This window comes from Ambystoma mexicanum, chromosome 7p (genome assembly GCF_040938575.1).
Source record: "Ambystoma mexicanum isolate Mex_15411 chromosome 7p, UKY_AmexF1_1, whole genome shotgun sequence".
In the NCBI taxonomy this organism is placed as follows: domain Eukaryota; kingdom Metazoa; phylum Chordata; class Amphibia; order Caudata; family Ambystomatidae; genus Ambystoma; species Ambystoma mexicanum.
Window position 1 is genome coordinate 394,564,348 of NC_090939.1, and position 16,553 is coordinate 394,580,900.

A 16,553-nucleotide genomic window follows, 5' to 3' on the forward strand; every position below is an offset into this window, starting at 1 on the left:
GATGCTTATCAATAAATTGACTTGATCGAGAGCGTGTGGCCCGGATGGAGTAAGGAAGGGCTTACTGAAAAAGAACTCAGTACTTTGGGCAGACATACTGTTTAGTTTATTCACTCAGGTAGTTATCAAACACTATTCACCAGAATATTGGAACCAAGCAATATTAATTCCTATATTTAAAACTGGGAAAGAGATAATCCTTTCAATTACAGACCTATTTCATTAATAGATGTCTCCTCAAAGATTCTGGTGAACATGATTCTAAAGAATTTAACCAGGTGGGCCCACGAGGCAGAGATACTCTCCCCATTACAGAAGGGATACAGAAAATCAATACATACGACTGTGAGTGGTTACACTTTACTCTCCTGTCTAGCACAGGCAAGGAATAGTACAGGTAGATCTCTTTATGTTGCGTCCTTGGACATTTACTCAGTGTCTGCTAATGTTGACAGGAATATCCTATATGGAAAGCCATCCAAATAGGGAATTAATCGAGGTCTGCTGAATATGCTGCAACTATTGTACATGGAGTACACAGCAAGAGCGAGATTAAACATTGAGGGGGATTTATCAAAAAATATCCAGGTGAATTAAGGAGTCCTGCAGGGATGTGTTGTTGCACCGCACACATTTTCTTTAATCTATGCATGGCAGATTTGTGTAAAGTGTCAATGAGCTGGAATGCATACCCTCTGAAATGTGGTTATTGAGAACTAATTGCCTAGCATATGCGTCTGACCTCCTGTTGTTGGATTTTGCCCCTGCAGGTTGGCAGTGAACTCGTACAGGGGTGAATGATTACCGAACGCCAAATAAATTAATCCTAAAGCCAGTAAAATCTAAAATCATGAGAATATCGAACAAAAGAAAAAACAAGAGCTACAAGTGGTCAAAAAACAAGTATTGAGTGTTGGAGGTGAAGGCATTTTGTCTTTCTGAGATTTCTGTTCACAGCAAAAAAAATCTCAGGCTGTGCAGAAAACCAGATTAGAAACAAAATTGAGAGCACATTCCTCCATGTTGAAGTTGGTTAAGGATCGACTGTGTGCTTACTCCTTACCCCGTTCATTGAGTTTTAAAGACTTAATGTGTCTCCCATTTTATTGTACGGTATTGAGTATTGGTAAATAGAAAGGAGCTAGGGAGATTGGAGGGTCCAATTATGAATGAAGTGCTCCATTTACCCAGATCTGTTCCTATAAGTGTTATTCGGTTGGAGTTAGGTATTCAGTCCTGGTGGTCTCAGTATAGTTTTAAATGTTTGTCCCTGTACTTGAAAATTGTCAAGGGCCCAGACAATGGAATTCTAAAGTGTCTGCTTTTTGCGAAGAAAAATACTAATAACAGCTTTGTATAAGAATTCACTAACATGTTTGTTCAATTTATGATTGATATGGATTTGAATGAAACAATCTCTCAATATCAGAACTGTCAGTTTGTTTCATGTACCAGTAATACAATTCAGACCTTATTTAAGGACCTTCCTATCTTCAGGATTGCGAGGCTGTTACTTAAACTTTGGACCGAAATGTTTACCTACTATAGGTTTTACAGGTCCTAGGCTGCAAATTCCACAGGAGTTTAGGACTTGCAGATTTTGTTAAGATGAGCGCAGAGAGACACTTTATCACTTGGTGATGGACTGCCCAGCATTAAGGGACAGAATTGTATTCTTTTAACCGCATGTCAACTCGATTTCATATGTTATTAGTAAGCACTTTTGGGAGAGACTAATGTCTGGAAGTCAAGTCTCCCTACTTTTAACACTGGTAATATTTTTATTAGAAATTATGGAAGATTTGTCCAATGTTATTAAGCAGGGTGATACGCTTTTACGAGAGGTTTTACAGTAGAGTTGCACAAATGTTTTTCAAGTCTGTTGGATGTTGCTATACATGAGCTTTAATGAGATCTTAACGCCATCGATGAGGTGTTTGATAGTATGTTTATATGTCCTAAAATGTTTGGTGCTTGGCTAAACTGTGTGATAAACGTTTACTAGAAATGCAACAATAAATTAAAAAAAGGAAATAAAAAAATAATAATAATAATTTATACTAGTCTTATGCACTTCTTTCCCTCTGTTTCTTGCAATAAATTCATCAAAGGCCTCCACTCCAGGCCAGTGCCTGTCTGGCGCTGTGTCTCTACCTGCAGTAAGAGAGGTTTATGCCACCTTGACCCTGACTCTGCTGCATTATCATCTTAAAAGAAGACTTCTGACTTGCCATCCGTTATAGGTACTGTGCCTATGCTGCATTTTAAGATGGCCGACGCCATGAACGACACTGTAAACAGCCTGTTGCAGCAGGCTTCAACCTCCTGGGACAACCAGGAACCGAATGCCTCCTCTCTGGTTCCCAATGCAGCATCCAATTTGCCATTGCCTGCATTACCTCACCTACCAGCAATGTGTCGGTAGGCAAAGCTGGGGACGCTTACCAAAGCTCTCCACACAAGGCCAGTGCCTGTCTGGCCCTGTGTCTCTACCAGCAGCATAGGGGTCCATGCCTCCTGTACCTTGACTCAGCTGTATTACCATCTTCAAAGTAGGCCTCTAACTTGCCATTCTTATAGGTAACGTGCCTATGGTACCTTCTAAGATGGCCGTAGCCATGTATTGTACCAAAAACAGCCTGTTGCAGCAGGCTTTAACCTCCTTTGACAATCAGGAACCAAATGCTGCATCTATGGTTCCCAATGAGGCATCTGATTAGCCATTACCTGCATTACCTCGCCTACCAGCAATGAGCCGGCATGCAAAGCCGGGGCATCTCACCAAAGGCCTCCACACCAGAACACTGCCTGTCTGGCCATGTGTCTTTAGCAGCAGCAAGAGAGCTCTGTGCCTCCTGGACCCTGACTCTGCTGCATTATCATCTTCAAAGAAGGCCTCTGACTTGCCATCTGTTATAGGTACCGTGCCTATGGTACATTTTAAAATGGCCAACGTCATGTATGGCACTGAAAACAGCCCGTTCCAGCAGGCTTCAACCGCCTGGTACAATCAGGAACCAAATGCCGCCTCTATGGTTCCCAATGCGTCATTCATTGGCCGTTACCTGCATTACCTCGCCTACCCGAAATGCACCTGTAGGCAAAGCAGGAGCCTCTCACCAAAGGTCTGCACAAAAGGCAAGTGCCTGTCTTGCACTGTGTCTCTAGCAGCCGCGAGAGGTCCATGCCTCATGGACACTGACACCGCTGCATTATCATCTTCAAAGAAAGCCTCTGACTTGCCATCCGTTATAGGTACCGTGCCTATGGTAAATTCTAAGATGACCGATGACATGTATGGCACCGAAAACAGCCTGTTTCAGCAGACTTCATCCTCCTGGTACAATCAGGAACCAAATGCCACGTGTATGGTTCCCAATACGTCATTCATTGGCTGTTACCTGCATCATCTCGCCTACCAGCAATGAGCCGCTAGCTGAAGCCGGGACCTCTCACCCAAGGTCACCACACAAGCTATTTAAAATAGCACTGCTTGTGCTGCTTTTGCCACTATAACTCTAATGTGGTCTTTTAATATGCACCATTGAATATACAAGCACATCCCTGGCAAAGCTTTGCAAATTCTGAAGTAACCATGTGCATTCTCTCCAGACATCGGTGCGCACAATTCTGACAGGAATTATTCACATTGCATTACATATTTCTTCCAATATGTGCCACTAAACACGTTTAGTTAAACACTGAATAACTAACAAGACTCCTTTTGCAGTCAGTATGTTTAGTAGGCTAAAATGTATTAAGAACGGAGGAATATCTGACATTCATTTCTCCATGAAAGTTGTGAGGTACATTGAGTGTTGTGTGTGACTGGGCCCCCACTGCTGCATAGGATGTTGTTGTTTGTGCTCTGGTATTTCCATTAGCATTAAATACACGGTACTTTTTCCTAAAGCTCCCAGAAATTTACAACTTTCTGGTATCAAGGCAAATCATGGTTTGCACCAGAAGGTTGAACAATGCCACATTTTCGGCAAACAAACGTGGAGACATGTACACCTTCAATATGCTTCACCCTGCCATGCATGTATTCACCAATTTGAAGGATATGCCCTATAGCTCACATGTCAATCCCAAAACAATCCTATCATTGATTCCCTTTTTCCTTTTGAAGCACCCAGCGTGCCCAAATGCAGTCCCATCTTTAGGCATGTCATCATAAATCCCATTTCTCACGCGATCATGTTGTCAGGATATCCCTGCTGGAACACTCAGAACGCTTGGTATGGCAAAGTGGACATCTTGTTTCGGTTAGGAAATACTCTTATTGTTAAGGCCATCTACTCAGGGAATTCAATTATCACTCATATACAATGGGGGTCATTCCGAGGTTGGAGGTAAGGAATTACTGGCACCGGTAAGGGTGCCGATGCCGGTAATCCCTTACCTCCGTATTCCGAGGTCCCTTTGCGGGTCCTTCCTTACTTCCTGCTTTTAGCAGGAGTTAAGTACGGGACCCGCAAAGGTACCTCGGAGGTAATTAAGGTACCGTAATTTACAGTGCCGTAATTACCTCCTTCCCCATTCCCATTGAGCCCTATGGGACAGAAATGGGAATGGGGAAGGGCAAAAGGTGAATGGGGAATTACTGGTCCCTCCAACCCTGGAATGGACCGGTAATTACTCCATTCACCATGCCGGATTTGAGACGGTTTCGGAGGCAACCATGGAGCTAATTACTCCATGGTTAGCTCCAAACCCGGAATGAGGCCCAATGTGTTAAAACGCCTTATAACACAGTCCGCCAGCGAGTTGTGCTTGCCTTACCTATCTATTGTCAACCCAACATAGTAGCAGTTACTTTTCTGCTTTGCACAAGGAGACCATCTTGCATCTAATAACATGCACATTCAACGGTCCCTGCATTTTAACCATGTTTACCCCAGCAATCATTCAAACATGCCTCAAAACCATCTCCTTCACGAATATTAGCAAATTGTTATTTTTACTGGAATGCAGATATATTCGAAGATCTCAAGGGATGGTCCAGCCTGCACCAGTTGGAAACAATGTGACACATCACTAGTAGGCATCTTGTCAAATAAATTGCAACTCCATCCCAGTCAAGTACAGGACTCATCCTCCCCCTATTCAAGCATCCACAGATCAGCCCAGCTGTTGCCAACCTGCACTGGCTCCCCATACCCTAGATCATTGCCTTCAAATGACTCTGCATTGTATTCAAATCCTCCACTTCAAACCAGCAACTTACGTTCATGACAAACTCAAACCGATTAGCCACAAACACATCAGACAAGTGAGCCAGCATAATGTACACATTCCTCTCTGCAAATTAGCATGCTCACAAAAACAAGCATGTACTCAGTGGACATTCAGAACATCGACCACCCTACCACTGTGCATCCACACTGCACCTTCCATCAACACTTTTTTGGAAGACACTCAAAACATACCTGTGTTCCGATACAAAATCCAGCTCCTTGTCCTCTCTTGCAACCACTTGTTTTATCTTATTTTTCCTGTCCTATCCTGTCAACATTTTGTAACTTTTGTCTCACCTCCCACCTCTTGAACCTTTCAACCTTGTAAGGTGCTCACATGACCCTGTCACACTGAACAAAGATTTAAATAAAATAAATAGAATGATGGCACTTTGTCTACTATAATATTAACTGCATCATCGTCTTTAGGGTTGTCTCCCCATGCTTGTATGGGAAGGATCCTTATTTAATGGAGTTTAGATCCAGTGTTGAATTTAACTCATTTCTATATGAGCTGTTTTCAAACAATGGGTTTTACACATGATTTTTGTGCAATCGTCATGCCTATAAATTGAGAATGTGCACTTAAAATTAATACATGATAGTTAGGACAAGTTAAAGTAACTTAAATAAAGAAAATCGACTCACCTATCTTGAATTATATCAACATAAGAGATTGCTAAATAGGTTAGCTGAAGATGTCTGTTTACCCACGTTCTAACATACAAAGGCCCTTATCCTCAGAGTGTTTTCCCATGGGATTGCGCCATTATGAGCTGCTCTTGTGAATCAGGCCCGATATGTTTATCTGTCTGTTATATGTGTCTGGCAATCGATTATTATCATCAAATGATCAATGTTCTGAATTGATAATGTTAATGTTCTTTCCTCAGAATCTACTATTTCCAAATCAACCTCTACAACCCAACAGCAGGCACTCTGTTTCTCCAAAAGGCGATCTCACTATCACTACCATTCAAAGGTCGGACTCAGGCTACTACATCTGCCAGGCACTCACTGTTGCTGGAAGCATTTTGGCAAAAGCCCAGTTGGAAGTCACAGACGGTAAGAATGCAGGGTTTTGGTATGTGAGTAACGTGTATATTCAGTGCAACAACAAATAAAACATGTATAGATGTATTTGTTTATTTATTTGTGCATTTGTATAGCGCACTAAGCCCTCAGGCATCAAGGTGCTGGTTGAAGAAATTGCTTAGCTTGACATATTTCGTAATAGCATTATGGCAAAGCATAGGTCATGTTGGGCAAAAGGGAAATGTATGACTGTTTAGGTTTCTTAGGAAAAGAGTAATGTTGTGAGCTGCTTACGGAAGGCCCAGTACGAGGGTTCCAGTCTCAAGGCTGGTGGTAGTGCATTCCAATTCTTGGCAGTTCTTGCCGGGAAGCTGGCCCCACTGGCTTTTTTCATCCGAAATCTGGGGGTGATGAGGCAACTCGTGTGGAACGATCGTGTGAGTCTGGTGGTGGAGGTGTTGGTGAATTTGGCTGCATGATATCTTGGAGCAGAGTTTGAGATGCATTTGTAGGTTATGGCTAGTGTTTTGAAGTGAATACGCTCCCGGATTTCCAGCCAATATGCATCTATTCTGGCTCGGGAGATATGCTCTTTTTTGCTATGTTCAGGGTGGCCCTTAGAGCATTGTTTTGTATAATTTGAAGTGTGTTGATGTCGCCAGCAGAGGAGCCTGCGAAAAAGGGCTGTGCAATAGTCCGACTGGAAACTATCAGGGCTCTTGAGACACATTTCTGTAGAGATGAATGGTCCTCAGGCATAAATATACATTGTGTGGTGTATGCTGCTGACAATGCAATGGCGTTGACTTGCCTGGAGAGTGAGAATGTGGAGTCAAGATACACCACAAGGGTTTTGACATTGCTGGAGACTTGGATGGTGATACTGTCAATGTTGAAGGATTTGTATGCCGTGTCTGGTTTGTTTAGGAGGCTTTGGGAGCCAACAAAGGGCTGCTCAGTTGTCTCATCACTGAGGCAAAGCATGTGAGTAGCCATCCAAGCTTGGATAGATTGGTATTTTTGTCACATCATGAATCTAGCCTTTAATATACACTTGAACAGGGAATTACCCATGTTAAGCACAGCAACTCAATGGGCCTGATTTAAATTGTGTTTTTTTCAGTGGGAAATTCCCATTAATGGCTTTATGCAAAACTTTGCACATTCCATTTTTCAAACCCTGTCCCATCATGCAATGGATGCAATGCCAATTTTTATGGTGAATGCCACATGCATATCTTATATCTTTAGCATGTGCCACTGTCATGGTCTTGAAATCCTTCACACGTTAATGGAAGCATCGAGGACATTACCACACAATGTGAAAAAAATCCCATCAATTTCATGAACCCCTTTGTTGTGGGGTAGCTATCTGACACTTGCAGCGCACATTGAACTCAGGCCACAGGGGCGACTGAACTGTTTCTCTTTTTCCAGGAATAAGTATACTGCCATATCTCCCCTGGGGCATCATGTGTCTTGAAAAAGAAAGCACTGAAACACATAGCTCACCCTTTTTTGCCACCAACACCATTTTAGATGAATTGCTTTCCCTAATCCACCATGGATGCTCCCACCACCCTGTCCACTAAAAGAAAGGACTTCTCCTCCACTAACATGCAGAAATGTATACACTAAGTTTAAATGTCTTTGCAGGCCACTTAATCTGTCATGACTCTATGACACAATCATAGTGTTGGTTGCAGTACCTGTTTTAACATACATGGAGACAGTGGCATAACACAACATGTGGGTTTCCCCCTGCGAGACATGCTGAGGGAGCCCCCACAACTCTGCAACAAATCACAGGTTGCACCACACTCTGGGCCGGCCTAGATTACCACGCTTGTGCAATGTGTACACACATGCTGATGCAAGGGTACGCCACACACTGCACTAGGAGAAAGATATAAATATGTGTTTTAATGCATTATACAGTACACTTTCTGAGAAAAATTAACTAAAAGGCCAGAGCATTTGCAATTGTTTTGTAGGGTAACACCAATCCAAAAATCAAATACATGCAAGTGACCAACAGTGCACAGGAACATTAATGCTTTAATTAATATAATGTGTTGCTATTAAAAATGCCAAGCCACAATGAAAATACATCCATCTGGCTGCACAATGTAGACCAATCTAAACACGTAATAACACATTGCAGTAAAGAATGCATGACCACATTTAGACAAATCTAGACTGATTGCACCAAAATGCCTGTCTAAGCAATAACACTTATCGTGATTATTTTATCACAGATGGCCATAAAAATATGCAATGCTGCATTAAGAAACGCTAGACTGGCAGCACCCAAATGCCAGTCTAGCCAGTTCATTACACTTATCAGGACTGCTTAATCAGAGATGCCCAGATAAAGAAAAGTCAAGCCAAACTAAGAAATGACTAGACTGGCTTTACCAAAATACCTCTCTAGCCACTAATACTCCATATCATGCCTGCTTATCATGGACATGGATGGCATTATGATTTATTACACAATCCCCATCACACCACTCCCTCCACCCCCTGAATCAGCTTCTCAGCCCAGAATGACCTCCACATCCTTTTCCATGTCCCAGTGCTTGAGTATGAGGCTCCTTGTCTCATAGGTAAGTACTGGGATGAGGAAGGGTGGGACTAGGGGTAATGAAGATTACATGTAACTAAGCCAGGCATTACCTCCATGTCCCTCTACCTCATCCCAGTACTTGTGTATGAGTCAAAGTGCCTCATACACACGTACTGGGACGAGGAAGACTTGGGCTATGAGTAATGAAGATTGCCAATAAGTACCAAGGAATTAAAGACAAGTAGTGGTGCAACACCATTGGGCTGACTGGGTTTCGCCCTTCCCCATTTAAATGTTAGGCTATGTTGACTCGACATGGCTGACCTACAAAGCCATTGCCAGACAGAACAGGACACAAATGTTAAAAGTCACCTGGGTTTTGCTGTTAACAAAGGCCCAGATATCAGTACCTGCTTTCAAATGCATAATTCTTAAGGCAATTGAAATCTTGTTATGTGTTTAGTACCTGCATGCTAGGGAAGTGATTGGAAGGACAGAGAGGGTACAGGAGACTGATTATTCTCACAGCAGTCCTTAAGTAGGTGCTTTCAGACTTAAAAGAGAGAGTTAACTGCTTGTAACATTGAACCTGCACTAGAATGGTCTCATTATAATACATAAAGAAGTTAGATGCCCCACACAAATAAGTTTGACTCTCCCCCACCACCTGTGAAGTTAGCTCCTCACCCAACATTTGAAGGGTGAGCATCTCTGTCCCCAAAATGTAGGTTTTGTTGTGCCCCTGAACACAAGCACACACTCCATTCACCATACACACACATGCACACCCAGCCACTCATATATTTAAGTGTGTACCCTTTCATCATACAGGCACACCCAGGCAGCCACCCATACATTTAAGTGTGCACCCTTTCACCATACACTCACACAGGCAGACACCTATTCATTTAAGTGTGCACCCTTTCACCATACACGCACACTTTGGCAGCCACCCTTACATTTAAGTGTGCACGCTTTCACCATACAATCGACAGGCACACCCAGCCACCCATAAATTTAACTGTACACCCTGTCACCATGCAATCACACACACACGCTTCAAGTGGTTGATGGGAGCCCTATTACTTAAAAAAAGAAGTAGTTTATTTTTGAAGTCACTCCGACTTCATGAAGAAATTATTTCTGTTAAGGACCGAACCATAATGGAAATAATTTCTTTATGAAGGCAGAGTGACTTCAAAAAGAAACTATTTCTTTTTGACGACATGCAACTCCCCCCACCCCATGACATGGAGGCCTCCAGCCTATGGTCTTCTATGTCATTGGGTGGAGGGAGACTTCAGACTTCAAAAAGAAATAGTTTATTTTTGTAGTCACTCTGCCTTCATAAAGAAATTAATTCTGTTATGTTGTAACAGAAATAATTTCTTTATGGAGGCAGAGCGACTAAATAGGAATGTGTATTTTATTTGTTAACCTAAAGGGGCCCACCTCCCAGGACATGGGGTGGCGGGACCGCCCGCATCGCTGGGGGCACGGGGGCCCCGTTACACCAGTGCATGGATATCGAATATATGCACAGTTAAAATGCATGCATTGATTACTAATTGATTTCGAAGTCAGACGTGCATTTAAAAATGTTCCCCACAAACCAACTAATATCCTTTAAACAACCATGTTAGATAACATAAACACGTATTTTAAAGAAAACATGCACAATAGATTTGGTTATTTCGTAAATACAATCAAAGATGAAATGTAATGTCCTTGCTCTGAGAGACTCAGTAGCCTTTATGTTGACTATGATGCATTTTTACCCTTAAGCATTCGGATGTAGAGTGACAAAAACATTTAGAAAAGAAGTGCAATGCCTAATAACGTGGCTGCCTACAGAAGATATTAATCACAAATGACAGACCTTCAAAGGGAGAGCCACCCCTAGGCACTAGGTCTTTTCGGCATCAATCGGTATGTTCCCTTTGTTTTCTGAACATATCCATTAGTGCTGTGACAAGGGAAGATCATTTCAAGCTTAATCTCTGAGTTGTGCATGCGCTGCCTCTGCCATACCTTAAAGTAGGTTTACAAAGTTTACGCTCCAACCTTGTGAACTCCCTCTCATCTGAATGACACAATGATATAATTGTATAATGGCCTATATTTAAAATGTGCATCTAGATTCAAAGTTCATTTTAGATTATTTGAAGGGGAATATGAGTTAATATCTGTCATGGCCACTAACTAATGTAGTGCTGTGGTAAGGATTGGAATACATAGAGCAGCAAACATTGGTGGAGAAGACAATGAGCTGTTAATGACTGCACCTGGTACGGTGGGATGTACTGTTCTTAGGTCCAAATGCAAATGGGAGGTTCAAGGATGCTTCTGATGATCAATTCTTTCTTAAGGCATTCACAGCCTTTGGTCAATCTTATGCTTTAGACTTTTAATTAAAACATGTGTATTATTTGATTTTACCTTTATTTATCAACACAAACCCACAAAATGGGTGTCACATGTTAAAAGGCAACTGGTTTGTATACATTCCAACAAATTACGTTTGTAATTTGTAATTTGTAAATTTTATACATTGAGCGTGGTTTGCTGCGCCGTAAACATGTTTGTTGATTTTTGCTATTGAAACCAAAAGTCAGGAATCCCAATGCATAGCATGTATCTTGAATATGAGAGCAAGCTCTGGATGGGGGGACCTCCTTTTAACATATAAATATGCATTTTGAAGTAATTACTCTCCGGGGACAAGAGAATGAGCAGAGCAGCACTGCAACATTAGGATAATGTATTGCTTGTTGCAAAATCAGCGATCAATCTTGACCTAGTTTTCCCAGCTTGCAAACTTGGGTACAGTAAGTGCTGCAGGAATCCCATTTGAAAAGGAAATACTGTTCAGAAAAAGGTGAATGAATATATACATAGATTATATAGATTAGAATATGGGTTGGGCACTCCGCTTGTACATTAGAACATCTATAGTTTGCACTGGAGTACATTCAACATAACTGCATCCCTCTGTCTATTCAGCACATACGCTATTGAAACTAGGCAGTGTTATGTGCGCTGTACAAATGGATTACTTTCCATGCAAGACTATGGGCCTGGTTTACAGAGTGTTTTTAATGGGATTGCATCATTATAAGATACTTCTTTTGATCAAGCCCCACAAATTGAATCTTAAAAAACAAACAATGTGTTCCCCTTTCAAATTGAAATAACCACAGCATTTCTTTGTTGCAAAATCAGCCATATTCTGTCAGCATTATCAAGCTAGGTTGTCCATAGGCTGCAATCTTCAAAAGCCTGTGCGAGCTGCCGAAGAATATGCCATGCACCACATGTGAAAGGTATCATCACAAAGAAAAGGGCAACTCTGCTCAATCAAAGTTGCACTTTAAAATCTGCAGTCAGACTACAATGTCACTAAAGGTACCTTCTCTCTCTCTCTCTCTCTCTCTCTCTCTCTCTCTCTCACACACACACACACACACACTCATAGACAATTCCATATATGTGTCAACAGAAGAATAAATGCAAACTTGGTTGTTTTACATTAAAAGTCAATGCAAATGAAAAGGTGAATGAATGCCTTTTTTATTTATTTATATACCGGGGGACAATGCTCTTTTGATCACAAAGAAGTCAGTTTCAGATAAGGATCTGAAGATTGGCTATGCAGCACTTTCAGATACATGTGTTGAAGATTAACCATGTGTCACACTTAGACTGTGAAATTAACCACGTGTATCACTATATAGAATTGTGTAGATTAGCCACATAGAAGAACTAGAGAATAGCCAATGTTCTAACCACCCCACTTCTGCTTCCTCCAACACACCACAAAACATTTTACATGTCCACTGGGCTAGCCAACCTATACACACCCAACAAAATTAACACAAGCTTACAACAACAAACCTGGACATTGGACCTTATCCATACGGATACAACAAGTCAGTACGCACAACTTGAAATAACATCCAATCCACACATAAAACACACAGACACACTCCTACATAACAAACAGTCACATAGAAACAGCCCAAGCATTGGACTTTACCCATACAGATAAAATAATGTAGCCCACACAACCAACCATCTGCAAGCCAAAACACACAGATGCCAGGTTCTCCTGGTTCTGGACGTAGCCTATCAATCTTTCCTCACTAAACAACACCATCTTCCTTCTTGCAGAGCCATCTTAGCCCTGGTGATTGCTCTTGGGTGGTAGCTGTGTGTGGTATAAATCAACATAACATAATAAAAGAGCGTACAATAGATAAGAAATCAGATTTGACAGAAAGCAGTGAGCTTCTTACAATGGGGTGAGTTGAGGGACATGCTGACCAGGTTGTGGAGGGGTGTAAATGGAACAATCACCATCGGGAATACATAAGTGAACATACATAGATTAAGGACAACCAACATTGTACATTTTTAAGTGTAGGTAGCGATATGACCAGCTGTGCTCGGAATGTGACCATGTTGAGTGAAGTGCTACAGTGGAAGATGTGGACTGTTTCTTGGATGTCCTGGGGAAGAAAATTCCAGGCAAGTGGAGCCAGAAGAGAAAAAAGTGAAAGCAAGAAGAAGCACAGAGAGGGCAAGGAACCACAAGGGTAGTCGAGGAGGCAGAGTGGAGATTACGAGAAGGCTTGTAGAGTTGGATAGAGAAGGATAGATACAGTGATGCCTTACTGTGGAAACCTTTGTGAACCAGGAGAAGAAATGAAAATCTGGCCCTGTTTATCATAGTCAGCCATCCAACCTGGTGACGGTACAAAGAAGTAGCTGTGAAGTGAGGGAGATTGAAAGAGATTCATGGTAGCAAAGTTAACTTCTTGTTGAGAGGGCAGAAATAATGGTTCACTTCTACTGTTATTTATGCATGGGGGCTACCACCATTCTTCCAATTGCATAAGTCATATTGAAAAATCTTAAATCTGGATTTCTTAAAGCGTTTCTACTGCAAACAAGAAGCTCATCTGACATAATGGACACATTCCACTAGACAGATACTTTGCTAAAAAGAATTCTCAGAGCATATATGTGTGGGGTTTGCATACATGAATTCTTAGTCGTGTAAAAGTGCTAATTGTTTGCTACTTGTAACTGGGAGGGTTAGGTAGTCTGTATATGTTGTGACAGAACCCCCAAAGTAATATCATGAGAAAGCCATTACACTTTTCAGCATGATGTGAGAGATGTTAAGGCCCGCGCTTCGCTCAGGACTATAACTTTGGCTCAAGGCTATTACCGGCAAATCCAGCCCACCACTGCAGGTTTAATATTTTATTAAAAGGTTACTTTCTTGTCTTTTGCAGGAAAGGAAACTAATTAAATGTTTTAAGGGGCGTTGCATGAATTTAACGCACAATTTGCTGAAAATGGTGCCGAGATGGACCCTTTCAGGATAAGATCCAAATTGCCAACTCACTGAAATAACACAACTACTCACCTTCTTCCTATCCTTAAAGACAACATTTATGATGGTTGCCTCAGATCTCAGCGACCGTGAAAAGGTGCAGACTAAACTGCCTCTTGTTGGGGTACTTCACAGACTCAGGAATCCTTGGAATGCTTACTACATCATGAAGAGATGGTTTTGTAAAAGGGCCCTGAACCACTGATGGGTAGGCTCAGAGTAAGCGCATAGGTGGTTCCACTGTTGAGTCCCCTAGATGCCACAACATCGACTACCCCTGGAAGAATCAACGACCTTATGGGTGAATTGTAGGTAGGAGTGTGGAACTTGAAAAATTGGGGGCTTACAAATGAATCTTATTGTGAAGAAAATAGTGGACTGTGTGTTGTCCAGAGATTTGTGTATTGGACACAATGTTTAAAACATGATTCCCTCCATCACAAGAAATAAGTTCGGGGGTGTTCCATCATCGGAAATGTGTTATCTTTCGGCATGGCCAAAGGTAAGACACAGAGCCGCATTCTAGATTGGCTGCAGCCTGTTGATGGATGTAGAAGGTAGATCCGTAAAGATGGGATTTCCATACTAAATGCAGCAACAGGCATACCTATGCACCACAGAAAGTACCAGGCTATTATACAAGTCTATGCAAAAAGGACGAGCATACTCGTCCTTGGCTCTTAAGGGGTTAAGCATGGGAAAAACAAGTTTAAAGTTTCTGGGCATTATCAAGATTTGTCTAGATTTCTTAGTGACAGTAGCCTTTCTTTTTGGTGTTCAGTATATCTGACAGGAGATTAATTTCTGGAACCATTCCAAACCCAAAAACTTCAGATAGGGTCCACTCAATGAAGGATGGACTTCAAGTTGGAGGACACAGTGTGGAAAGCGCAAAGCTCACAGAGATGTCTAAGACAAGTTTATAGATGAATTTCAATCTTATCCTGCCAAGCTATTGTCAGCTTTTGGTCATCCATATTTGTATTCTGTTCTCTTGATGGTGGAGTGAGTTTGAAGTGTTATAAATGTGTCAGGGTATCTTGTGCATAGTAGTCAAAAAGAACATCAAATAGACTTTGAACTCTAAAGTGGGGATCAGAGCCGAATTAAACCCTGCGGAAGCCCCTAGGCAGTCAAAATGTCATCCCCCCCTCTAAATTATCTCCTAATATGTTTAACATGTTCTGGACTGCTTTATTTTGATCTGTTGTTGTGGGCCCCCTAAAAGGATTGCGGTACATAGGGTGATCCCTAATGGGTAATCCAGCTTTGTTGGGGATGCATATACATGACAGGTTATCTATAACGCACTTAATACCCATAGGTTTCTAAGTGCGGACCCAGGGATCAAACGTGTGGTCCTCCATGACGTCTAGCATCCAAGGTGAGCATGTTGCCCCTGAGCTATCCTCCCAAGACTATTCTGTTGGGGCAGATAGCATTCTAGACAAATGTGCTGGCATCTATTTGGTTAGAAACATTGGAGCCAACTAACGGTGTCCGCAGAAAAAAGGGCCACTGATTGTTAATGCTCCAAGAGGATACCTGGAGCAACAGTGCTGAAGTTTGCAGACAGAAAACGACAAATCAAGGTGTGCTTGCCATTGTCCGCTGCAGGCAGGACATTGAGGCACACTAAAAGAGGTGAACACTTAGGGGCCGATTCATGGAATATTTGCCCTGTTCAAAGTGAATTTGCAGTGACTTTGCCCGGACTTTGCACAGCAATAATACACTTTGCACATTTCCATGAATCAGGGTTTGAGTTGGCAGGGCAAGTCACTTTTCAGCAGCGCAAATTCACTTTGAACCAGGCAAATATTCCATGAATCGGGCTTTTAGTGTCATGATCTGAATGGAAGATGAATTGACATTTGAGTATTATAGATTGCATAGCATTTTGCAGTGTGTCAGATGCTTGTGGCAGAATGGCAATACGCCTGTAATGGGCTGCTTCTTATGCAGATGGCAGAGCATGGTGTGCCTGAAGGAGGCAGAACAGAGGGTCTTCGTGTAATGCTGCATTAAGGGAATTGTGTAGAAAGAAATGGCACAATGTTTGAATTGTGCTCTGACCACAGAAGTATGGGAGGGGATTGGCAATAGAAACTGAGATTGTGTGGGTGAGAAGGTCCCCTGAAAAAGGTATCTGCCGTGTGGTGTGAATTCGTTTTTTGGTTGTTATTGGGGTTAGCTTTCCACTCTCTCCGATCGAGTACTTCTTGTGCCATTTGGCTTTGAAGGGACTGATTTTGTGCTGTAGAGCTGTCGGATATATGCAGTTTGTTCGAAATTTAACTGGTCAAAT

At 42.0% G+C, this 16,553-nt stretch overlaps 1 protein-coding gene across 10 annotated transcripts in view; it reads left to right on the plus strand.

Moving 5' to 3' along the window:
- The window catches only part of ROBO2 (roundabout guidance receptor 2), a 974,141-nt gene that overhangs the window by 787,046 nt on the left and 170,542 nt on the right, over positions 1–16,553 (plus strand). For all 10 annotated transcript variants that reach the window (XM_069636436.1, XM_069636431.1, XM_069636432.1 and 7 more), the window contains exon 8: positions 6,134–6,305. In XM_069636436.1, coding sequence (XP_069492537.1) covers positions 6,134–6,305 — 172 coding nt within the window. The remainder of the gene's footprint in view (positions 1–6,133; positions 6,306–16,553) is intronic.